Source organism: Schistocerca serialis, chromosome 7 (genome assembly GCF_023864345.2).
Source record: "Schistocerca serialis cubense isolate TAMUIC-IGC-003099 chromosome 7, iqSchSeri2.2, whole genome shotgun sequence".
Lineage (NCBI taxonomy): Eukaryota > Metazoa > Arthropoda > Insecta > Orthoptera > Acrididae > Schistocerca > Schistocerca serialis.
In genome coordinates this window covers 107,228,508-107,254,081 of record NC_064644.1, presented here as the reverse complement: position 1 = coordinate 107,254,081, position 25,574 = coordinate 107,228,508, and the positions used below count along the sequence as shown (strand labels likewise).

At 41.5% G+C, this 25,574-nt stretch overlaps 1 protein-coding gene across 5 annotated transcripts in view; it reads right to left on the bottom strand.

The window, feature by feature from the left end:
* LOC126412064 (eye-specific diacylglycerol kinase) overlaps nucleotides 1–25,574 on the bottom strand; it is a 903,754-nt gene that overhangs the window by 6,650 nt on the left and 871,530 nt on the right. For all 5 annotated transcript variants that reach the window (XM_050081449.1, XM_050081447.1, XM_050081448.1 and 2 more), the window contains one exon: nucleotides 11,731–11,894. In XM_050081449.1, the coding sequence (XP_049937406.1) occupies nucleotides 11,731–11,894 (164 nt within the window). The remainder of the gene's footprint in view (nucleotides 1–11,730; nucleotides 11,895–25,574) is intronic.

Sequence of the window (25,574 nt, the reverse complement as noted above, 5' to 3'; positions counted from 1 at the left end):
TGACTACAGAAAATGCAGAGGAGCAAGCTACTATCAGACTGCCAATAGGATCTAGGCTGATCAAGGAACAATGTCGGTGAGTATTAGCTGTTCTGCACCAATTTTCAGATTCTTTCAAATCCAAAGCAGATAAAAGACAGACCAAGAAGACCACGATAAAACACAGTAACAACAATGGGGATCAGCTAACTCTTAGCCAGCTCTCATGAAAGATTTCACTGGATGAACAATGCATAAATTGTGAGATAGTACAGATGATGCTGCAAGATGACATCACTGACCCTTCTGTGAGTCATGGCTCCTCTCTTGTGGTCCTTGTGAAGAAGAAGGATGGCACATGGTGTTTTTGTGTTCACTACTTGTGACTGAACAAAATCATGAAAAAAAAGGTCTACCTGCCTGTTGCTGCACATTGATGGCACCACAGACTGTTTGAAAAGAGCAAAGTATTTTTGAACTATGGGTACTACTGACAAATTAAGGCTGATGATGTTGGTTGGGAAAAAGACTGTCTTGACAGCTCCAAGAGGCATTTTAGAGTTCAAAGCTATGCTGTTTGGGCTGTGTAATGTTCTAGCCACATTCCACTGCATGATGAATAATACTTTAAATGGGTGATTCGTATTTGCTGTCTGGATGACCATAAGCCTACTCCTGAATCTAAAAAGTGCCTCATAATCACCCAAGAAATAAATCTTGGGGGACCTAGTTAATGGTGACAGAGTCTGTCCTGATCCAGAAAAAATAAAAATAGCCACAGATTTTCAGACTACTCGACACATTTGAGATGTGAGAAGTCTTCTCACAATGTGCTCGTACTGCTCCCAATTTTTAAACAACTACCCTCCAAGAGCTATGGCAGAGAGACTCCAAATCTTCCTGTAATGAGATGCGAGAAAGGTCTTTCCTTGTCCTTAAGGTGTTACTAACATCATCTCCAGTCCTAGCACTGTGTGGCGGGAATGAGTACACAAAACTTCATACCAACACTAGCAGTCACAGGATAGATGTAGTTGTAACACAAATTCAAGAAGGCGCTAAAAAGGTGTTAGCATTTGCTTTCTGAGTGCTCTCTGAGATGAACTGCTCTACAACTGAGAAAGAGTACTTTGCCGTTGTTTGTGGCATCAACTAGTTCTGACCACATTTATTTGTCTAATCAATCACCACTGTGATTGACCATCATTCACTATTCTGGCTGTCTAGTCTGAAGGCTCTGTTGGGTCAACTGGCAAAATGGGCACTTCAGGAGTACTACATCGCAGTGGTATACAAAAGCAGATGCAAACATGAGGGCACTGACAGCCTTAAGAAATCCTTTGGTGGAACACAGCAGTATGGATGAAATAACATTACTCACAATACTTTAAGCAAAATCAAACAATGGAAAATCCAGGATGGAATAATGACAGTATTACGAAAAGGCTAGATTACTACTCAACATATAGTGGAGATGGTGAGTTGCAGCTAGGCACAACAAAAAGACTTTGAAACAAGTAAGCTTTCAGCCAGAAAGGCCTTCTTCAGAATTAGACGACATACCTGCACACAGTTAAGCAAACACAGCACACACACACATGATATAGTCTCTGGTTGCTGAGGCCAGCATCTCCGCTACATTGTGAGTAGTAATTTATCCTTTTCATAATACTGTCATACAAGCCTTTCAGGTGGAGAAACTGAACCACAGAAAATCCTTATTAATAAACAGAACATTGTGTAAGAGGCACTATTTCCAACAGGTCGATATGGGTGCTCGTCATTGCAGCTCATTTACATCCCACTACCCTAAAGCATTTCCATGAAGTGACAACATCTTAGTCACCTGAGATTTGTGAAGACTTCACCAGGTCTCTACCAATGCATTATAGATCCTATGTGAGCCACTTAAGGAATGCCATGACGCAAACACGTCACAATTACCGCCGGGGCATCTCATACTAATTCTGTCTGAGAATGCACCAATCTGCTGGATTGGAATCTAGCACCTGGGGAGATTCCCAGTGTTGTCAAATGGGAATTAATAGACAAGAGCCTACACTGGCTACCTCTCCTGTTACCTTGTCACCAAAGTTGCACCGACTTACAAAGTTTCTCATATTTTTTGCAGTGTTTCTTGTAACAGTTTTGCAGCAGAAAAAAGTAGCTGGAAAGTTAAGGATGTTCACAGTTCTTGGAAGATCATTATTTCATTAATGGAACATAGGTAAACAAAAAAGAATTCAAAAGAACAGGCAACAAATCACTTCCCAATGAAAGGTGAGTGGAACACAGACACACTTAAAAGATCACTAATTGCACTGGCTTTTTTCCTAAGCTTTTAAGTGTGTCAGTATGTAACCTATCATTCATCAGCATATGAGTGTTTGTCTGAACTCATTCTTAATTTTCTGTTTATAGCTCCATCCTACTGGGTGCCACAGTTAAAAGTAGCCCACCTGCCCTTTGCCCAAATGTAATATTTCGACTCCTGAAATAGAGTAAATAGCTACAATAGTGGACAGTTTTATGCAACATTCGACTGTTAGCATTCTTCTGTCAGCATTTCAGTTTACTTCATTATCAGTGAAGTTAGACATTTCTTTAGATCTACATCTACAGCTGTACTCTTCAAAACAACCATGAGCTGCATGGCAGAGGGTACGTCCCACTGTACCAGTAATTAGGGTTTCTTCTTATCCCATTAATGTATGGAGCACAGAAAGAATGACCGACTGAATACCTCTGTGCATGCAGCAATTATTCTAATCTCATCCTCAGGATCCCTATGTGAATGATACCTATAGGGTTGTAATACATTTCTTGATAATCATTTAAAGCCGTTTAACAAAGTTGTTAACACATTCTCTCTGGATAATTAACATCTATCTTCAAGAGTCTTCCAGTTCAGATAATTCAGTATCTCTGTGACACCCTCCCGAGAAGTGAACAAACCTGTGACCATTCATGCTGCCCTTCTCTGTATATGTTCAATATCCTTTGTTAGTCCTATCTGGTATGGGTCCCACACAATTTAGCAATGTTCTCGAGCCCGTTGCACGAGTGATTTGTATGCAATCTCCCTTGCAGACTGATTGCACTTCTCCAGTATTCTGCCAATAAACCAAAGTCTACCACCTGCTTTACCCACGACTGATGATGATGATGATGATGATGATGATGATGATGATGATGATGATTTGTTGGGCACTCAAATGCTTGGTCATCAACACCCATACAGAGTCCCAATTGATGATGAAGATGATGATGATGATGACACCTCAAACACCCGGTCCCCGAGTAGAGAAAATCCCCAACCTGGCCAGTAATCAAACCTGGGACCCCGTGATCCAGAGGCTGCAATGCTAGCCACTAGACCACGACCTGTGGACCTACAACTGAACCTATGTTTCCAAAATGAGATTTTCACTCTGCAGCGGAGTGTGTGCTGATATGAAACTTTCTGGCAGATTAAAACTGTGTGTCGGACCAAGACTCGAACTCAGGACCTTTGCCTTTCGCGGGCAGGTGCTCTACCAACTGAGCTACCCAAGCACAACTCATGCCCTGTCCTCACAGCTTCACTTCCGCCAGTACCTCCCCTCCTACCTTCCAGACTTTACAGAAGCTCTCCTGCGAAACTTGCAGAACTTTGAACCTATGTTGTTGTTCCATTTCATATCCCTACAAAGTATATGAGTTGGCCGATTCCAACAGTGACTCATTGATATTATAGTCATAGGACACTATAGTTTGTTTTTTTTTCTTCTTTATTTTGTGAGGTGTACAATTTTACATTTCCGAACATTTAAAGCAAGTTGTCAATCTGTGCACCACTTTGAAACATTATCAAGATCTGACTGAATATTTATGCAGCTTATTGCAGTTATCACTTCACTATAAATGACTAGATCATCTGGAAAAGCCCTAATTTTATTGTTTCTATTGCCTGTAAGATCATTAATATACAACATGAACAGAAATGCTCCCAACACACTTCCCTGGAGAACACCCAAAGTTACTTTCTAATGATGATTCTCCATCCAAGCTAACATGCTATGTCCTCCCTACCAAAGAGGCCTCAATCCAGTCACAAATTTCACTTGATACCCCCATATGATCATACTTTTGACAATAAGCGTAGTTGTGGTACTGAGTCAAATGCTTTCTGGAAATTAAGATGTACTGCGTCTACCTGGTTGCCTTGATCCAAAGCTTTCCGTATGTCATGTGATAAAAGTGCGAGTTGGATTTCACCTGATCGATGTTTTCGAAATCCATGCTGGTTGGCACAGAGGTAGTCATTCCGTTCAAGATCCCTCATCATGTTTGAGCTCAGAATATGTTCCAAGATTCTACAACAAATCAATGTCAAGGATATTGGATGGTAGTTTTGCGGATCACTTCTACTACCCCGCTTGTAGACACTTGTGACCTGCGCCTTTAAACAAGAACTAGGCACGATTTTTTGTTTGAGAGATCTCCAATAGATTATAGTTATAAGAGGGGCTAACTCAGCCAAAAATTCAGTACAGACACTGACAGGGATTCCATCAGGGCCTGGACCATTGTTCAATTTTAATGATTTCAGCTATTTCTAAACACCACTGCCATTAATTTTTTTTTTCATTCATCTTTTCAGTGGTAGAAGGATTAAATTGGGGCAATTCTCCTGGGTTTTCCTTTGTAAAGGAACATTTCAAAATTAAGTTAAACTTCACAGCTTTTGATTTACTACCCTCAATTTCAGTTCCTGCCTCATTTGCTAGGGACTAGACACTACATTTGGTGCCACTAACAGCCTTCACACATGAACAGGATTTCTTTGGGTTCCGTGAAAGATCGCTTGACAATATTCTGCTACAGCAGTCACTGAAGACATCACATACTGCTCTCTTGACAGCTAAACACGTTTCATTCAGCATCTCTCTATTTATAGCCCTATGCTTTGTTTCACACCTATTATGCAGTAATATCGGTTTCTTTAGAAGTTTCTTTACAGTGACTGTATATCATGGAGGTTCCCTCCCATTATGAACTGTTCTACTGGGTACATATCTGTCCATTGCATGGCCAACTATTCACATAAACTTGAGTTCCAATACATGCTCCTGCCCTGTGCTAAAAGTTTCAAGTTCCTCACTGAGACACGACACTACAGATCTTTTATATACTTTACTGAAAATATATATATAAAAAACAAAGATGCTGTGACTTACCAAATGAGAAAGTGCTGGTAGATAGACACAATAAAAAACACACAAATTTCAAGCTTTCACAACCCAAGGTTGCTTCATCAGGAAAGAGGGAAGGAGAGGGAAAGACGAAAGGATGTGGGTTTTAAGGGAGAGGGTAATGAGTCATTCCAATCCTGGGAGCGGAAAGACTTACCTTAGGGGGAAAAAAGGACAGGTATACACGCGCGCGCGCGCCCACACACACACACACACACACACACACACACACACACACACACACACACACACACACCTCCATCCGCACATATACAGACACAAGCGTGTGTGTGAGTGTATACCTGTCCTTTTTTCTCCCTAAGGTAAGTCTTTCCGCTCCTGGGATTGGAATGACTCCTCACCCTCTCGCTTAAAACCCACATCCTTTTGTCTTTCCCTCTCCTTCCCCCTTTCCTGATGAAGCAACCATGGGTTGAGAAAGCTTGAATTTTGTGTGCCTATCACATACCAACACTTTCGTTTGGTAAGTTAAATCATCTTTGTTTTTTGATATATTTTTCCCAAGTGGAATGTTTCCCTCTAATATATATAGAGGGAAACATTCCATGTGGGAAAAATATATCTAAAAACAAAGATGATGTGACTTACCAAAAGAAAGCGCTGGCAGGTCGATAGACACACAAACAAACACAAACATACACACAAAATTCAAGCTTTCGCAACCAACGGTTGCTTTGTCAGGAAAGAGGGAAGGAGGGGGAAAGACGAAAGGATGTGGGTTTTAAGGGAGAGGGTAAGGAGTCATTCCAATCCCGGGAGAGGATAAGGAGTCACCTTAGGGGGAAAAAACGACGGGTATACACTCGCCCCCCCCCCCCCCCCCCACACACACACATATCCATCCACACATATACAGACATATTTAAAGACAAAGAGTTTGGGCAGAGATGTCAGTCAAGGCGGAAGTGCAGAGGCAAAGATGTTGTTGAATGACAGGTGAGGTATGAGTGGCGGCAACTTGAAATTAGCGGATATTGAGGCCTGGTGGATAACGGGAAGAGAGGATATATTGAAGGGCAAGTTCCCATCTCCGGAGTTCGGATAGGTTGGTGTTAGTGGGAAGTATCCAGATAACCCGGACGGTGTAACACTGTGCCAAGATGTGCTGGCCGTGCACCAAGGCATGTTTAGCCACAGGGTGATCCTCATTACCAACAAACACTGTCTGCCTGTGTCCATTCATGCGAATGGACAGTTTGTTGCTGGTCATTCACACATAGAATGCGTCACAGTGTAGGCAGGTCAGTTGGTAAATCACGTGGGTGCTTTCACACGTGGTTCTGCCTTTGATCGTGTACACCTTCCGGGTTACAGGACTGGAGTAGGTGGTGGTGGGAGGGTGCATGGGACAGGTTTTACACCGGGGGCGGTTACAAAGGTAGGAACCAGAGGGTAGGGAAGATGGTTTGGAGATTTCATAGGGATGAACCAAGAGGTTACAAAGGTTAGGTGGACGGCGGAAAGACACTCTTGGTGGAGTGGGGAGGATTTCATGAAGGATGGATCTCATTTCAGGGCAGGATTTGAGGAAGTCATATCCCTGCTGGAGAGCCACATTCAGAGTCTGATCCAGTCCCGGAAAGTGTCCTGTCACAAGTGGGGCACTTTTGTGGTTCTTCTGTGGGAGGTTCTGGGTTTGAGGGGATGAGGAAGTGGCTCTGGTTATTTGCTTCTGTACCAGGTCGGGAGGGTAGTTGCGCGATGCAAAAGCTGTTATCAGGTTGTTGGTGTAATGGTTCAGGGATTCCGGACTGGAGCAGATGCGTTTGCCACGAAGACCTAGGCTGTAGGGAAAGGACCGTTTGATATGAAATGGGTGGCAGCTGTCATAAGGGAGGTACTGTTGCTTGTTGGTGGGTTTGATGTGGACGGACGTGTGAAGCTGGCCATTGGACAGGTGGAGGTCAACGTCAAGGAAAGTGGCATGGGATTTGCAGTAGGACCAGGTGAATCTGATGGAACCAAAGGAGTTGAGGTTGGAGAGGAAATTCTGGAGTTCTTCTTCACTGTGAGTCCAGATCATGAAGATGTCATCAATAAATCTGTACCAAACTTTGGGTTGGCAGGCCTGGGTAACCAACAAGGCTTCCTCAAAGCGACCCATGAATAGGTTGGCGTACGAGGGAGCCATCCTGGTACCCATGGCTGTTCCCTTTAATTGTTGGTATGTCTGGCCTTCAAAAGTGAAGAAGTTGTGGGGTCACGATGAAGCTGGCTAAGGTAATGAGGAAAGAGGTTTTAGGTAGGGTGGCAGGTGATCGGCGTGACAGGAAGTGCTCCATCGCAGCGAGGCCCTGGACGTGCGGAATATTTGTGTATAAGGAAGTGGCATCAATGGTTACAAGGATGGTTTCTGGGGGTAACAGATTAAGTAAGGATTCCAGGCGTTTGAGAAAGTGGTTGGTGTCTTTGATGAAGGATGGGAGACTGCATGTAATGGGTTGAAGGTGTTGATCTACGTAGGCAGAGATACGTTCTGTGGGGGCTTGATAACCAGCTACAATGGGGCGGCCGGGATGATTGGGTTTGTGAATTTTAGGAAGAAGGTAGAAGGTAGGGGTGCGGGGTGTCGGTGATGTCAGGAGGTTGATGGAGTCAGGTGAAAGGTTTTGTAGGGGGCCTAAGGTTCTGAGGATTCCCTGAAGCTCCGCCTGGACATCAGGAATGGGATTACCTTGGCAACCTTTGTATGTGGTGTTGTCTGAAACCTGACACAGTCCCTTAGCCACATACTCCCGACGATCAAGTACCACGGTAGTGTAACCCTTGTCCACTGGAGGAATGACGATGGATCGGTCAGCCTTCAGATCACGGATACCCTGGGCTTCAGCAGTGGTGATGCTGGGAGTAGGATTACGGTTTTTTAAGAAGGATTGAGAGGCAAGGCTGGAAGTCAAGAAATTCCTGGAAGGTTTGGAGAGGGTAATTTTGAGGAAGAGGAGGTGGGTCCCACTGTGACGGAGGACGGAACTGTTCCAGGCGGGGTTCAATTTGGATAGTATCTTGGGAAGTTGGATCATTAGGAGTAGGATCAGGGTTCTTTTTCTTCCTGGCAAAGTGATATTTCCAGCAGAGAGTACGAGTGTAGGACAGTAAATCTTTGATGAGGGCTGTTTGGTTGAATCTGGAAGTAGAGCTGAAGGTGAGGCCTTTGGATAGGTTTCGGATTGGGAGAGAGGTTTGGAGGAAAGGTTAACTACTGAATTGGGGTGTTGTGGTTCCAGATTGTGTTGATTAGAATTTTGAGGTTTTTGGGGGAAGTGGAGCTGGAAGTGGGAGATTGAGTAGGTGGGAGAGACTGGGTCTGTTTGCAATGAGAGGAGGTTGAGGTTTGCTGGAAAGGTTGTGGAGGGTGAGTGAATTGCCTTTCCAGAGTTGGGAAACCAGGAGATTGGATAGTCTTTTGAGGTGGAGGGTGGCATGCTGTTCTAATTTGCGGTTGGCCTGTAGGAGGATGCTCTGAACAGTCGGTGTGGATGTGGGAGAGGAAAGATTGAGGACTTTTGTTAAGGATAGGAGTTGACGGGTGTGTTCATTGGCTGAGTTGATGTGTAGGTGAAGGATTAGGCGGGTGAGGGCTATGGATTGTTCAGTTTTGAACTGGTATAGGGACTGATGGAAAGACGGGTTACAGCCAGAGATGGGAACTTTAAGTGTGAGGCCTTTGGGGGTAATGCCAAATGTCAGACAAGCCTGAGTAAATAAAATATGGGAGCGTAATCTGGCTAGGGCGAAGGCATGTTTGCGGAGGGAATGTAAATAAAACTTAATGGGGTCGTCGTGGGGATGTTGTGAGGGTGACATGGTATTAGAATGTGGAAAGTGTAACATGAGGCTCAAATGAAAATAAAAATATATGGGGAGAGGTAAAGGTGAACTAGAAAGCAACTGGAGATCTGGTAATTTCTACTTGTTTTAGTTGTCCTTTGTACTTTGGCAATCATTGTTGCCACAACTGTGTCATGGTCACTGACACAACTTTCAATTTCGAACCCCAAAGAGGTCAGGTCTATTTGTTGCCATTAGCCCCAATATATTTCCATCATGAGTGGGTTTCCTAACTATCTATTCTAGGTAGTTTTCTGAGAAGGCATTTAGTAAAGTTTCACAGGATGTCTTACCATGCTCACTACTAGAAAAACTGTAATTTTCCCATTTAATTGTTGGATGATTAAAGTGTCCACCAATGATTACAATACAATTGGGGAATTTGCATACAAGTGAACTCAGGTTTTCTTTAAAGTTTTTGGTTACATCAGGAGATGAGTCTTGTGGACATAGAAGGATCCAATTCTCATTTTATGCCCACCACTGATACTGAGTCTTGCCCAAACAATGTCAATGCAGCTTCAGTTTCTATCTCGGTGCATTCGAGTTATTTGTCTACTGCGACAAATACACCAGCCCCATTTTCCTCTTGCCTATTCTTTCATTATACACTTAAATTATCCCCAAAAATTTCACTGCTATCAATTTCAGTTTTCAACCATCTTTCTGTACCTAGTACTATGTGAGCTGCTCTGCTTGTTGTGAGCACTTCAAACTCTGGTACTTTGTTGCGAATGCTTCGGCAGTTTACCATTAGGATTTTAATACTCTCACCTGTGGGAGACAAAACATGGTTCAAATGACTCTAAGCACTATGGGACTGAACATCTGAGGTCATCAGTCCCCTAGACTTAGAACTACTTACACCTAACTAACCTAAGGACATCTCACACATCCATGTCTGAGGCACGATTCGAACCTGTGACTGTAGCAGCAGCAGCGGTTCCAACCTGAAGCGCCTAGAGCCGCTCGGCCACAGCGGCCGGCTGTGGAAGAGACATCTTTTGATCTTACACTGATACTTCTGGTTTTCCTATCATTATCTGGATTGAATGGAGAGTTGCCTAATCTAAAAACACCTTGTGTGCACGCCACACACAGTCAGCTACCTGAGTAACAGACTCTGATGTGTAGTGCACACCTGACCTATTTAGGGGAACCCTTCAGTTGTCAACCCTGTGGCGCAAGTGCAGGAAGTCGCAGCCTAGCTCGTCATCGAACCTTCACTGTCTCTGGTTCAGTCCTTCCACCTGACCGAGAACCAAATGCCCACAATCAGTTCTGGGGACAATGCTACAAATTGTGATCTTCGTCGAAACTCCACACACAAGGCTGGATGTCTCAACCTCTCTGCCCAGAATGACCTCGGAGCCCAGACAACAGGCATGATTTGTTCTCTTTGTAGTCTGCAAAATTAATTTATTGATAGACCAAAGAATTGAAACTGTGGAAGCATACATGAAAAAAGGTTCGATTAAGGAAACTCTTGAAATTTTCAGGTTCAAGTATCCAGCAAAGAGAGTAATACAGAGTCTGTATAAAAACCGGTGCACCTATGGATCTGCGTAAAATGTAAAATGACAAGGAATTCCTTCAGTTTGCACACCAGAAGTTATTGCAGACATTCGCCAGAGAATTATTCAGAGTGCAGAGAAGTCTACACATACATGTTGGCCCCAACAGGCGCATGTAAGTAGGAGTAGTTGTCAGCGGATATTGAAAAGTCTTGATTTGAAACCATGTCATGTGACAGTTGTGCAGCAATTACAGGAGGATGACAGTCAGCAACATGCAGATTACTGCATGTGGCTTTTGTTAGACACTTTCCATTACACCATGAGTGATGAAGCATGGTTTCATATTTTTCAGTTACCGTTAATTCACAGAAAATGAAGTAGTGGGCACAGAGAAGCCAACACTGTGTTTCAGAAAGCACAACATGATGAAAAAAATTGGCATTTTGCTGCAGTGCAACAAAAATGTGCGTCACTGGACCGATATTTTTTGACAGTTGCCTCAATATAGTCGCATATAAGGAAATTTCTGACACATTTTGTGCTCAACTCGCTGAATATGAAACACAATACTGCTTCTTCCAGCAAGAAAGTGGAACATGTCACAAGTCTAAGGTATACCTGGGATAAGTCCACAATGTCTTCACCAAGGAATGAACTGTCTGCAAACATTTATGGCCACCACATTTACCGAATCTAACAACAAGTGATTTTTTTCTGCAGTGACACTCGAAAGGCAAGATCTATGAAATAACTTCACACACAACACAGGAACCAAAAGACATCAGCCATGAAGTTTCCAATATCAATATCCAAACTTTATGCTGGATGGATCTGAATATGCTTGGACGACACAGCTGTGTATCGATGTTGCAGGTGGGCACTTTTAACATCTTCTGTAAAGATATTTTTCACTTTAAGTCCATTTCAGCTCTTCATTTCTGTAATGTCACTGCATTTCCTTTATACTTACATGGGCTACTTTTATCCACACCACCATCATAATGGTTTTCAGCAGAAATAGAATATAAGTTTATCGAAGAATAAACTCCAATTTCTCTAGGAAAGTAGTAGTGCATTACCCCGCATTTGCACCTTATGGTTACAGCCACTGTTTTTATACGAAAACATGCAATTGGAGGAATGGTACCCACTCTCCAGATAGGCAGCCAGCTCGTGGTCCTCAGCCTGCTGTGCTAGCATCTTCGGTGTGTTGCCGTGGCGATCCTGGATGGTGAGGGAGGCCCCCCCAGCTACCAGCATGCAGCATATGCTGCGGCGTTTGTGGGCAGCTGCTTTGTGCAATGCTGTTTGTCCCCTGCAATAAAATAAGCCATGTTCAGCAGAAATCATACTTAGCACCAGAAACTGTAAGTAACGCACTTAAAAAAAAAAAAAAAAAAAAAAAAAAAAAAAAGAAAAGAAAAATCATTTTGTCATGTGCAGATGACAAGCTGAGTAAAGTATATTTCATTTGACATTGTCGATGTAGTCTTCAGTCTGAAGACTGGTTCATCCAGTGTTTCCATCTCTGCAGAACTACTGCAACCTACATCCGTTAAAACTTGCGTAAGTATTCCAGCCTTCATCTACTTATTTACCCCTACATTTCCCTCCATAACCAAACTGTTGATTTCTTCACAGCTCAGGACATGTCCTATCAGCCGGTATCTTCTTTTAGTCAGGATGTGCCATAAATATCTTTTTCCCAAATTGATTCTGCGTGTCGTCTTCATTAGTTACTTGATCTAACCTTCAGCATTGTTCTGTAGCAATTCATTTAAAAAGCTTCAACTCTCTTCTTTTTGAACTGTTTATCATTCACATTGTGCTTCTGTACACTATTCTGGTGTAACCACAAATGTCAGAAAGGAGATGTGAAACGAAAGACCAGACCAGGCTGTGAAGAATCGGTGGCCAATGGTGCACAGAATCGAACCACACTGTGCCACGCCATGCGCGCCCCCACAGCATATAAATACAGCTCCTACTAGCCTCAGCCGCACATGATCGGCCCGAATCTGCAACGTGATTAGTGCTACGCTGTCAGATCAAGTGTTTCCTTGGACTCTGTGTATAGCAAGAACTGTCCTCATAACATGTAAGCTTTCACAGCCGGCGTCTTCATTAATTAAAACTTCCAGGCTGAATTGCCGTGGTCCATATATAAAACTTCTTCTCCCGCCTGATGTTTTGTTGCCTACTGCGGGCAACAATGTCTGAGGTGAGTCGGCGACTGGCTGCTAGGCGCTGGTGATCGTGCTTGTATAGAGCGCTTAGATGGTGCTACCACTCGTCATGTGCTTTTGACTTTAAAACTAGCTCTGGCTAGTGCCATCTCTCTCGATTACAGGTAATCGATTGTCACTTCGTTGGTACAAAGTCGACCGCCTTATCTTGTCTAGTTTTGATTAAGGGATTAAAACTAGACAAGATATGGCGGTCAACTTTGTACCAACAAAGTGACAATCGATTATCTGTAATCGAGAGAGATGGGACCATCCAGAGAGAGATGGCACTATCCAGAGAGAGTTTTAAAGTCGAAAGCACGTGACGAGTGGTGGTGCCATCTAAGCGCTCTATATAAGCGGGACCACCAGCGCCTAGCAGCCAGTCGCCCACTCACCTCAGAAGATGTTGCCCGTAGTAGGCAACGAAATGTCAGGAAGGAGAAGAAGTTTTATATATGGACCACAGCAATTCAGCCCGGAAGTTTTAATTAATGAAGAACTGTTCTGTTTTCACATTGACTCTTGCTAGTGACACTTGCCGTAGTAAAGTTAAGTATTGTTAATTTACTTTTCTGGAAATAAAACTTCTAATGTTATTTGTTGGAAATTATTGTATAGCATTCCAAGAATGCTGCATCCCATAAGAACCCTATTAGTGATGAGTGGGCGAGACCCCACAACTGGGGGAGCCCATTCTCGTCGCCAGTTGTGGGGTCTTGTCCAATCGTCACTTATAGGGTGCCTACAGGATGCAGCGTTCTCGGAACGCTATACAACAAACACAGTTACATTCCAAACAAATACCTTCAGAAAGCTTTTCTAATACATGAAATTATATTCAAAGTTACCAACATCTATTTTTCAGAAATCTTTTTCCTGTTATTGCCTCGTACTTTGCTGTAAGAATAGCAAAATCCTTTGCTGTAAGAATAGCTGAACTCATCTATTACTGTTAGTGCCTCATTTCCTACTTTAATTCCATCAGCATTGCCCGATTTAATTTGACTACATCCCTTTAGCCTTGTTCCACTTTTTTATGTACATCTAAAAACTCCACTCAACACACTATGCATTCTGTTCAGCTACTCTTCCAAGTCCTTTACTCTCTCGATGGAATTATAATGACACTGTCAAACCTCAAAGTTTTTATTCTTCTCCCCGAGGTTTAATTCCCTTCTCAGATTTTTCCTTGGATTCCTTCACTGCTTGCTCAATGTATAGGTTGAATAACATCACACATAGGCTACAACCTTGTCTCACTTCCATATCAACCACTACCTCCTTTTCATGTTATTTGACTCACATAACTGCACTCTGGTTTCTGTACAAGATGTGCATGGGCGTTCACTTCCTGTCATCTTCAACATTTTGGAGAGTGTATTCCTATCAACATTTGCCAAAAACTCTCTTTAAATATACAAATGCTGTAAACATAGGTTTGCCTTTCTTTGACCTACCTCCTAACTTAAGTCACAGAGCCAGTATCACCTCATCTTCCTACATTCCTCCAGCACCCAAACTCATCTTCCCTGAAGTCCACTTCTACCAGTTTTTCCATTATTCTGCAAATAATATGCATCAGTATTGGCAACAATGACTTATTACACTGATGGTTCGCTAATATTCACATCTGTTAGAACTTGTCACTCTGGAAGTGGAATTATTACATTCTTCTTGAAGTCTGAAGATACTCTGTCCATCTTTTGTATCTTGCACAGAAGGTGGATGAGGTTTCTTATCGTTAACTCTCTCAAGGTTCTCAACAGAGCTGAAGAAATGTCATCTGCTTTGACATTACCAGCACAAAAGAAGGCTAGTTTTATGTAAGGTGAATATAATTGTATAATTATTTTGAATTCTAAAATTGCCTTGTAGCATAAATAATAAATTTATGTCATATGCAGCATACTGTTTACTTATATATAAAAACAAAGATGAGGTGACTTACCGAACAAAAGCGCTGGCAGGTCGATAGACACACAAACAAACACAAACATACACACAAAATTCAAGCTTTCGCAACAAACTGTTGCCTCATCAGGAAAGAGGGAAGGAGAGGGGAAGACGAAAGGAAGTGGGTTTTAAGGGAGAGGGTAAGGAGTCATACCAATCCCGGGAGCGGAAAGACTTACCTTAGGGGGAAAAAAAGGACAGGTATACACTCGCACACACGCACATATCCATCCACACATACAGACACAAGCAGACATATATGTCTTGTGTCTGTATGTGTGGATGGATATGTGCGTGTGTGCGAGTGTATACCTGTCCTTTTTTCCCCCTAAGGTAAGTCTTTCCGCTCCCGGGATTGGAATGACTCCTTACCCTCTCCCTTAAAACCCACTTCCTTTCGTCTTCCCCTCTCCTTCCCTCTTTCCTGATGAGGCAACAGTTTGTTGCGAAAGCTTGAATTTTGTGTGTATGTTTGTGTTTCTTTGTGTGTCTATCGACCTGCCAGCGCTTTTGTTCGGTAAGTCACCTCATCTTTGTTTTTATATATAATTTTTCCCACGTGGAATGTTTCCTTCCATTATATTGATACTGTTTACTTACATATGTATGCCCTATATTAAAATGCTATAGCATCAATTTATCACTCCTGTCTATATAATAACAGCGTCCAGTTGAATTCGTGTATACGCCACAAAATGTCATCGTGCCTCAAAAACTTTTAAGGTTAAAAAAAAAAAACAACACTGATGATAGGACATAAATTGCTAACATGTTTGTGTATAAGAAAATCTAAAGTAATTGCTACCTGAATAAAGTGAAAAATTCTGTCCAACTGAATTGCCAATATTGGTGACTTATTACAATACAACTATTAATTTCTACATTAGTATCTCAGAAGCAAAGATAGTGAATTCTGTGGTCACACTACATAATTTCAGATTTATAAACAATGCACACCTTATGGATAAGTAGTATCTGATGAAAGTTAAACATCTTATTCAACTTAAGAGGCCAACTGACTCTTGTGATACATTACATTACAAAGCAAACACGTTTGGCCACCAGTTGGCTGAAGTGGACAGAGTATATAGAGTTATCGTAGTGGTCTTCAGTTCAGAGACTGGTTTGATGCAGCTCTCCATGCTACTCTGTCCTGTGCAAGCTGCTTCATCTCCCAGTCCCTACTGCAACCTACATCCTTCTGCATCTGTTTAGTGTATTAATCTCTTGGTCTCCCTCTACGATTTTTACCCTCCACCCTGCCCTCCAATACTAAATTGGTGATCCCTTGATGCCTCAGAATATGCCTACCAACTGATCCCTTCTTATAGTCAAGTTGTGCCACAAATTTCTCTTCTCACCAGTTCTATTCAATACTTCCTCATTAGTTAAGTGATCTACCCATCTAATCTTCAGCATTCTTCTGTAGCACCACATTTCGAAAGCTTCTATTCTCTTCTTGTCCATACTATTTACCGTCCATGTTTCACTTCCATACATGGCTACACTCCATACAAATACTTTCAGAAACAACTTCCTGACACTTAAATCTATACTCGATGTTAACATATTTCTCTTCTTCACAAACGCTTTCCTTGCCATTGCCAGTCTACATTTTGTATCCTCTCTACTTCAACCATCATCAGTTATTATGCTCCCCAAGTACCAAAATTCATTTACTACTTTAAGCGTCTCATTCCTAATCTAATTCCCTCAGCATCACCCGGATTCATTCGACTACATTCCATTATCCTCATTTTGCTTTTGTTGATTTTCATCTTATATCCTCCTTTCAAGACATTGTCCATTCCATTCAGCTGCTCTTCCAAGTCCTTTGCTGTCTCTGACAGAATTACAATGTCATTGGCGAACCTCAAAGAGTATGATCTCTCCTATCATTTTAATGTGGAACTACACTGTGAAAAGGATAGTTGCTACTTATAATATAGTGGAGATGCTGAGTCACAGACAGGCACAATAAAAAGACTGTCAGAAAGTGAGCTTTTGGCCAACAAGGTATTTTTCTAATCCAGTACAATACTCAGTGTCCACCCTTATTTCTTTTCTTTCCTGTGTTGACAAAGGCCTTGTTGACTGAAAGATCACTTTCTGACAGTCTTTTTGTTGTGCCTATCTGCAACTCAGCATCTCCACTATATTATAAGTAGCAACTATCCTTTTCACAATACGGTAACACTCTACCCTCAATTTTCCATTGTTTAATATGCAACTATTATTCTCCTCCATAAATATTTTAATTGCAGCCTAAACATATTACATGAAAATAAACATTATTATTTACAGTGTACGTTGTTGTTCATCCAAACTCGTGTAGCATGAATCGTGACACTACATTTGCAATATATTTTAAAAATACCAAAACCTGCAATTGATACATATGCAGAAAAAAACATATGACTGGATTATTAACATGTTGTTTAATGATAGAATAAACCAAAGCTAATGGTGCTACATATATAAGGAAGAATAGAACTTTATTTTGAGGCTCAGAGAGGATGAAACCCTTTATACAATATCCTAGATAGAGGGCCATATATAAAATACAGTAATGACAGTGATGACAGCAAACAATATTGACAATGAAAACACACAATGTGACACAGCTGTAGATATTATCCAAAGCCTACCATATTTGTATGAAATTTATTTGTAGCAAATGTGACATTATTCTCTGACAGACATATGCCCATACATTTGCCAAGGCAAAGACAAAAACATAGACTGTAGTGTGCGATGCCTATGTGAGGTGCATAATTACAGGAATGGCAATCCACAAAAAGTACTGTGTCGCACGCACATCAGTCATATTGTTTTTATGCAAATAAAATAATTCCTGAAGAAAGCACTGCTGAATAAAAAAATAATTACAGCGAGATAACCAAAAGCTTCATTGGTTGTCACATTAAGTGTGGCTAAATATTGAAATTACATAAGAGGAAGCAGTTCTAAAGCACTAAAAGGCACACTTGAAATACAGTTGTCTATGCCAAAGTTCTGGAAACTCCATTTAATCAGTCACCCAAAAAATCATTCGAAAACAAAACATCCACACCTGCACTTCAAGAAAAATGATTTGTACTGTAAATAGAAACATACTTAAAACTGTATAAAATGCCACGACTGTTGTCAAACAATAAAAAAAAATGACACCTGCTGCGCCATTAAATTGACAGCCCAATACATCTTCCGTATGAAACATTCAAAATCACATATAATGAAAACACATCAAGAATGACGACACAGAGTAGTGGCTTTAAGAACAGTGCGAGTCAAAAAGTACTTCATAATTTTGGAATGGTACAGAAATTTACAGAGATAACTTACAGAATCACTAGCTATATCATTTTGTAGCAAACAACCTCAAGTTTCACACAAAAGTGTCAAGTATAATTTTGATTTGATGAAACTGCTATCTGTGATGCAGTGAATGTCCCAATGGTAGTCAGTTTCTTCCCACACTCGTTGCAGCAAATTGGGTGTAACTGCACAACGGCATAGTACATTTGATTTTTCAGGTCGGCTAAACTGTTTAGTAGGGGAGGAACATACACACCATCTTCAATGAGACTGCAGAGAAAGAAATCCAGTGGTATCTAGCCTGGGGAGTGAGGTGGCCATGCAACTGGCCCTTCACAGACAACCTACCGACTCGGCAAGCAATTATCGAGGAAACCTTGAACTTGTGCCTAGAGTAAATTGCAGGTCTGCTTGGATGTCCTTTACAGTGTTCGGTGTGAAATTTAAGCTGAACAGTTGTTGCAGAATTCATTTCATGAAACCAAAACAGACAGTAAGCTCACTCCGCATTAGTGACAGTAGCCATTTTAACTGTGCACTACACTCGCACTCCTGGTGGTGGAATGGGGTATCGATGCACTAAGTGAATCCAACTTGAGTTGTTTGATACAAAATGACATATCTACCAATTCTGTCATTTATCTCAAAATATTTCTATATCATTCAAAGAATTAAAGGTGATGTCCTTATTGTTAACACAATATCAATCATTTTAACAAACCCAGTCCTCGAAATTGGTACAAATCAAAAGATATTAAAAAAATTGTATTTATTGATGATACTAGGTCTTTTTAATAAATAATAATTTGGCAAAAATCTTACTTAATAAAAATTAAATTTTATATAATTATTGCTAAAACAGCTATTGTTGCAAATGCTATTTACTCTCTCAGACTGACTTCATCAGATTAGTAGAAAGTGCTCACAGTATACGGAGATATATTTTGCTCAGTGTACTGGCAATAATTAACTAATGTGTGTCTACATTTAAGAACATTAATGGCTATGATGACAATTTGAATATTGACAAGTTTTACACTGTTTATACATGTGACATATTCACCTTCATATTGCAGTGCACCCAGCTTATAAAAAAGTCCAAAATACTTGTAAATCACTGTTCAGGTTGTAAACTGTATACGATGTACTGGTGCTAAAAATTTATGCACAGCTCAAGAGAGAACCCAAAAAAAGAGACTGGTGATAAGAATGACTTTAGCAAAACTGGCTCTTTTCAAAGTTCGATGACCATCTAGTATAGAACTGCAGTGCACTACAATGCTCTTGGCATTCTGCAACGTTATGTACTGACTTAGTGCATATTTCATGATAAATGTATTTCATTCTTAGATACACAATGTAACTAATATAGTTCTATCGGCCACCTCGCTATATTTTTTTAGCACATGTGTTATACTAATTTACAATCTGAACAGCGATTTTCAGCTGTTTTGGTCATTACATCATCCTGATATTTCAAGTGTGCTTTTAAGAACACTGTAACTGTTTCCTTTTTTATTGGGTTTTCGATATTGTGTAATTCCAATACTTAGCTACCCTTAATGTGACTACCGACTCGGCTTTTGATGATTTTGTAGCCATTATTTTCTTATTCAGCAGTGCTTTCTTCAGGAATTATTTTATTTCCATCTAAATGCAATGATGGATGTGTAGCCCACACAATATTTGTTGTGGACTGTCATTTTTGTAATTACATATTTCAACTCAGCATTGCACATAACAGTCTATGTTTTCATCATTACTTTGGCAAATGTATGGGGAGATGTCTGTCACATAAGAATATTATGTTTAACATATATAAATTTCATACAAAAATGGTAGGCTTTGAACAAGACCTACAGCCGTGTCACATTGTGTATTATCACTGTCAATGTTGCTTGCTGTTACCATTGTCATTACTGTTTTTTATACACACATCAAAAAAGTTTTTCATCACCCCGGTTCCTAGAACTCCTGAAGATGGAAGTTGACTATGGATATTGTATCACAGACACAGTCCCTTTGACTGTTCAGAGATGTCACTAAATCCGCCCAAAGATGTAAATGACCAAGCATGAGCAGCACCTATTACACGGATGGCGTCCGACAGCTGATCATTTCCAGTCATTCCACCAGGAAGGAGGTACATGGCTCATGTTGTCTGTAGTTCAACCATGCCTGGATGGTCAATACCATGGTTCGATCGCGTCCACATTGTTACTTTGTGTCAGAAAGAGCTCTCAACAAGGGAAGTGTCCAGGCAGCCTCAGAGAAAACCAAAGCGATGTTGTTCAGACATGGTGGACATACAGAGAGACAGAAGCTGCCAATGACATGGCTCGCTCAGGCTGCTACCTACGTATTATGCCTCGGAGGAACCCGGACAGCAGCACCACCACGTTGAATGATGCTTTACGTGCAGCCACAGGATGTCGTGTTATGACTCAAACCGTGCGCAGTAGGCTGCATGATGCGCAACTTCACTCCCGACGTCCTTGGCGAGGTCCATCTTTACAACCACGACACCATGCAGCGTGGTACAGATGGGTTCAACAACATGCCGAATGGACCGCTCAGGGTAGGCATCACGTTCCCTTCACCGATGAGTGTCGCATAAGCCTTCAACCAGACAATTGTCAGAGATGTGTTTGGAGGCAACCCGGTCAGGCTGAACACCTTAGACAAAAAGTCCAGCGAATGCAGCAAGGAAGAGGTTCCCTGCAATTTTGGGGTGGCATTATGTGGTGCCAACATATGCCACTGGTGGTCATGGAAGGCACCATAACAGCTGTACGATATGTGAATGCCATCCTCTGACCGACAATGCAACCATATTGGTAGCATATTGGTGAGGCATTCATCTTCATGGACGACAATTCGCACCCCCATTGTTCACATCTTGTGAATGACTTCCTTCACGATAATGACATCGCTTGACTAGAGTGGCTAGCATGTTCTCCAGACATGAACCCATTGAAGTTGCCTGGGATTGATGGAAAAGGGCTATTTATGGACGACGTGACCCACCAACCACTGTGGGGGATCTACACCGAATCAACATGAGGAGTGGGACAATCTGGACCAACAGTGCCTTGATGAAGTTGTGGGTAGTATGCCATGATGAATACAGGCATTTATCAATGCAAGAAGACATGCTAAGGGAATTAGAGGTACCGTTGTGTACAGCAATCTGGACCACCACCTCTGAAGGTCTCACTGTATGGTAGCACAACATGCAATGTGTGGTTTTCATGAGCAATAAAAAGGGCAGAAATGATGTTTATGTTGATCTCTATTCCAATTTTCTGTACAGGTTCCAGAACTCTTGGAACTGAGGTGGTGCAAAACTTTTTAGATGTGTGTATATGGCCCTCTATTTAGGATAATTTAATTGAACAGATAAAAAATCTATTCACCAAGCACCAGCAGAACACATACATAAAAGGAAGTTATAACTAGGCAAGCTTTCAGAGCATGTGGCTCCTCCTCCTAGCAGGAGGGTTGAAGGGGAAGGAAGAGAGATGAAGGAAAAGGACTAGACATCTGGAAAAAGGGGTAGATTTCGGGGAAAGTCACCCAGAACCACAGGTCAGGGGAGACTTACCGGATGGGATGAGAAAGAAAGACTGATTGTTGGGGACTGCACTGGATGAGATTTGAAACCTGAGAGCTTAAAGTTGGAAGACACGGTAATATGCAAGACAGAGATTACTGCTTAAACATCTTTCATGAGTTAAAAAGAGTGAAAAGTGAAAGAGGTAGGAGAGGGGTGTTGAAAAAAATAGATGGTTAAGACAAAGAAAGATGTAGAAAACTAAAACGTAGTGAAGAAAAAGTAGTTACTGTGAAGAAATGCTCAGACGGAAGAAATTACTATAAATTAAGGCCAGGTGGGTGGTGCAAGACAAGGACATGTTGTAGTGCTGGTTCCCACCTGCAGGGAAGAAATTGGATGGCACATGTGGTGAAACAGGCATGGAGATCATGATTGTAATGTTGTAGAGCATGCTCTGCAACAGGATATAGCATGTTGCCAGTATCCAATCTCTGCCTATGCCAATTCAGTCATAACTGATAATTTGATGGTAGTTGTGCCAATGTAAAAGTGTTTACATAACACATGGTATATGACCTTCGTTTTGCAGGTGGCTCTCCCTTTGATAAAATGTGTTTTGCCAGTTGCAGGGCTGGTATAGGTGGTGGTAGGAGGGTGCATAGGGCAAGTCTTGCAACAGGGACAGTCACAGGCATAGGAGCCATAGGGTATGGAAATGGGTTCAGAAGGAGCATAGGGTCTGACAAGAATACTGGAGAGATTGGGTGGGCAACGAAAAGCTGTTCTAGGTGTGGTGGGTAAAATCTCAGACAGATTGGATCTCATTTTAGGGCATGATTTTAGGAAGCCATGGCCTTGTTGAAGTAGCTGATTAATACATTCCAGACCAGGATAATACTGAGTGACCAGTGGTGTGCTCTGAAGTTGTTTTTTGGAGCAATCAGCAGTACCAGGATTGGATGTAACAGCCTCAGAAATCTGCTTTTGAACTAGGCTGGCAGGATAATTACATCCAATGAAGGCTGAGATGAGAATAGTGGTGCATTGCTGTAAAGATGCACTGCTGTAAAGAGCCTGCATACAAAGAAATATGTTTGTCTCGAATGCCAAGGCTGTATGAGAGGGAACATCTGACACAGAAAGGATGGCAACTGTCAAAGTTTAAGTACTGTTGTTTGTTAGAAGGTTTAATGTGGACAGAATTGTGTAGCTGGCCTTCAGTGAGGGTGAGATCAATGTCAAGGAAAGTGGCACGGGATTTGGAATAGGACAATGTGAAATTTAATTGCAAGCATGTATTCAGAGATTGCAGGAATTATAACAGGTCAGTCTCATCATGAGTTTACATGGTAAAGATGTCATCGATGTATCTAAACCAAACGAGGAGCTGAAGACTTATGGATCCCTGGAAACCCCTCCAAGCTACTCATGAAAGGTTGGCACTGAAAGGAGCCATTGTAGTTTCCATAGCCGTACCCCTGATCTGTTTGTATGTCTGCCTCTCAAAGGTGATGAAGCTGTTGATAAGTATAAAGCTGATTAATGTGAATAGGAAGGATGTCAAAGGTTTGGAATCAGGTGGGCACTGACTGAGGAAATGTTCAGCAGCAGACAGACTATGCATATGGGGGAAGTTAGTATAGAGCGAGGTGGCATCAATGGTGACAAGCAAGGTATATGATGGGAGTGAAACGTGCGCGAATTTCAGGTGATCTAGGAAATGGTTGGTATCTTTGACATAAGGAGGAAGTCTTTGTACTACGGGTTGCAGGTGCTGATCAAATAAGGCAGATATACGTTTGAGGTTATGACTAGGACATCCGCTGTGGATCTCACACCTTGCAGCTCATGACATCCTGCTGATGTCACGGGAAAAAAAAGATCAATTTGCTTAAAAGACAGCTAGCTGATGAGGTAGTCAAAACTGTATAGGGAATGATGGTAATGTCTGATTCTGAGCTGAATGTAATAAGGAATGAACAATTTTAATGGAGGAACAATACATGCATGTTTAAGAAGATACATTGAATTCTTAGTTTACTTTTCAACTGATACAAGCAGAGCAGCTTTGTGGACGAAGTGTGAAGCCTGAAGTCACATGAGTGGTAGTTACAAAGCAAGCACTATACATTTTACAACAATGTCGACCACCAGACATTTCTTAACAGCCAACCTCATTACACCGTCTCCTATGAAATGTTACGTTCCATTCTGCAGCCTTTGACTAGGAGAGCTGAACGTATTTGCACCAGCTCAACAAGGATATTGCACAGAGGGGCAGAAACTAATAGCAAATTAGGAAGAAATAACAGATTGGAGAAATAAAATTTTCCATCACGATATGATACAGTCATCCATTGCAATGGATCAACAGCCACCTTTGCAGCTGTGCAACTGCTATAAATCACACCGCTGTTAAAAAGTCTACGAGGTAATAAATCATTGAGGAGTACTTCATAAAGCCATTGACCTAAATTACATTCAAGATGATATTAAATCTACAACACAAAAGATTGACGTACATGGCCACAACAAGCAATCACTGCTTTAAACAATGGAAAATCCAGGACAGAATGTAACAATATTGTTGTTGTTGTGGTCTTCAGTCCTGAGACTGGTTTGATGCAGCTCTCCATGCTACTCTATCCTGTGCAAGCTTCTTCATCTCCCAGTACCTACTGCAACCTACATCCTTCTGAATCTGCTTAGTGTATTCATCTCTTGGTCTCCCTCTACGATTTTTACCCTCCACGCTGCCCTCCAATGCTAAATTTGTGATCCCTTGACGCCTCAAAACATGTCCTACCAACAGATCCCTTCTTCTAGTCAAGTTGTGCCACAAACTTCTCTTCTCCCCAATCCTATTCAATACCTCCTCATTAGTTACAGGATCTACCCACCTTATCTACAGCATTCTTCTGTAGCACCACATTTCGAAAGCTTCTATTCTCTTCTTGTCCAAACTAGTTATCGTCCATGTTTCACTTCCATACATGGCTACACTCCATACAAATACTTTCAGAAACGACTTCCTGACACTTAAATCTATACTCGATGTTAACAGATTTCTCTTCTTCACAAACGCTTTCCTTGCCATTGCCAGTCTACATTTTGTATCCTCTCTACTTCAACCATCATCAGTTATTATGCTCCCCAAGTACCAAAATTCATTTACTACTTTAAGCGTCTCATTCCTAATCTAATTCCCTCAGCATCACCCGGATTCATTCGACTACATTCCATTATCCTTGTTTTGCTTTTGTTGATGTTCATCTTATATCCTCCTTTCAAGACACTGTCCATTCCGTTCAACTGCTCTTCCAAGTCCTTTGCTGTCTCTGACAGAATTACAATGTCATTGGCGAACCTCAAAGTTTTTACTTCTTCTCCATGAATTTAACTGCTTGCTCAATATACAGATTGAATAACATCGGGGAGAGGCTACAACCCTGTCTCACTCCTTTCCCAACCACTGCTTCCCTTTCATGCCCCTCGACTCTTATAACTGCCGTCTGGTTCCTGTACAAATTGTAAATAGCCTTTCGCTCCTTGTATTTTACCCCTGCCACCTTCAGAATTTGAAAGAGAGTATTCCAGTTAACGTTGTCAAAAGCTTTCTCTAAGTCTACAAATGCTAGAAATGTAGGTTTGCCTTTTCTTAATCTTTCTTCTAAGATAAGTCGTAAGGTTAGTATTGCCTCACGTGTTCCAACATTTCTACGGAATCCAAACTGATCTTCCCCGAGTTCGGCTTCTACCAGTTTTTCCATTCGTCTGTGAAGAATTCGTGTTAGTATTTTGCAGCCATGACTTATTAAACTGATAGTTCGGTAATTTTCACATTTGTCAACATCTGCTTTCTTTGGGATTGGAATTATTATATTCTTCTTGAAGTCTGTGGGTATTTCGCCTGTCTCATACATCTTGCTCACCAGATGGT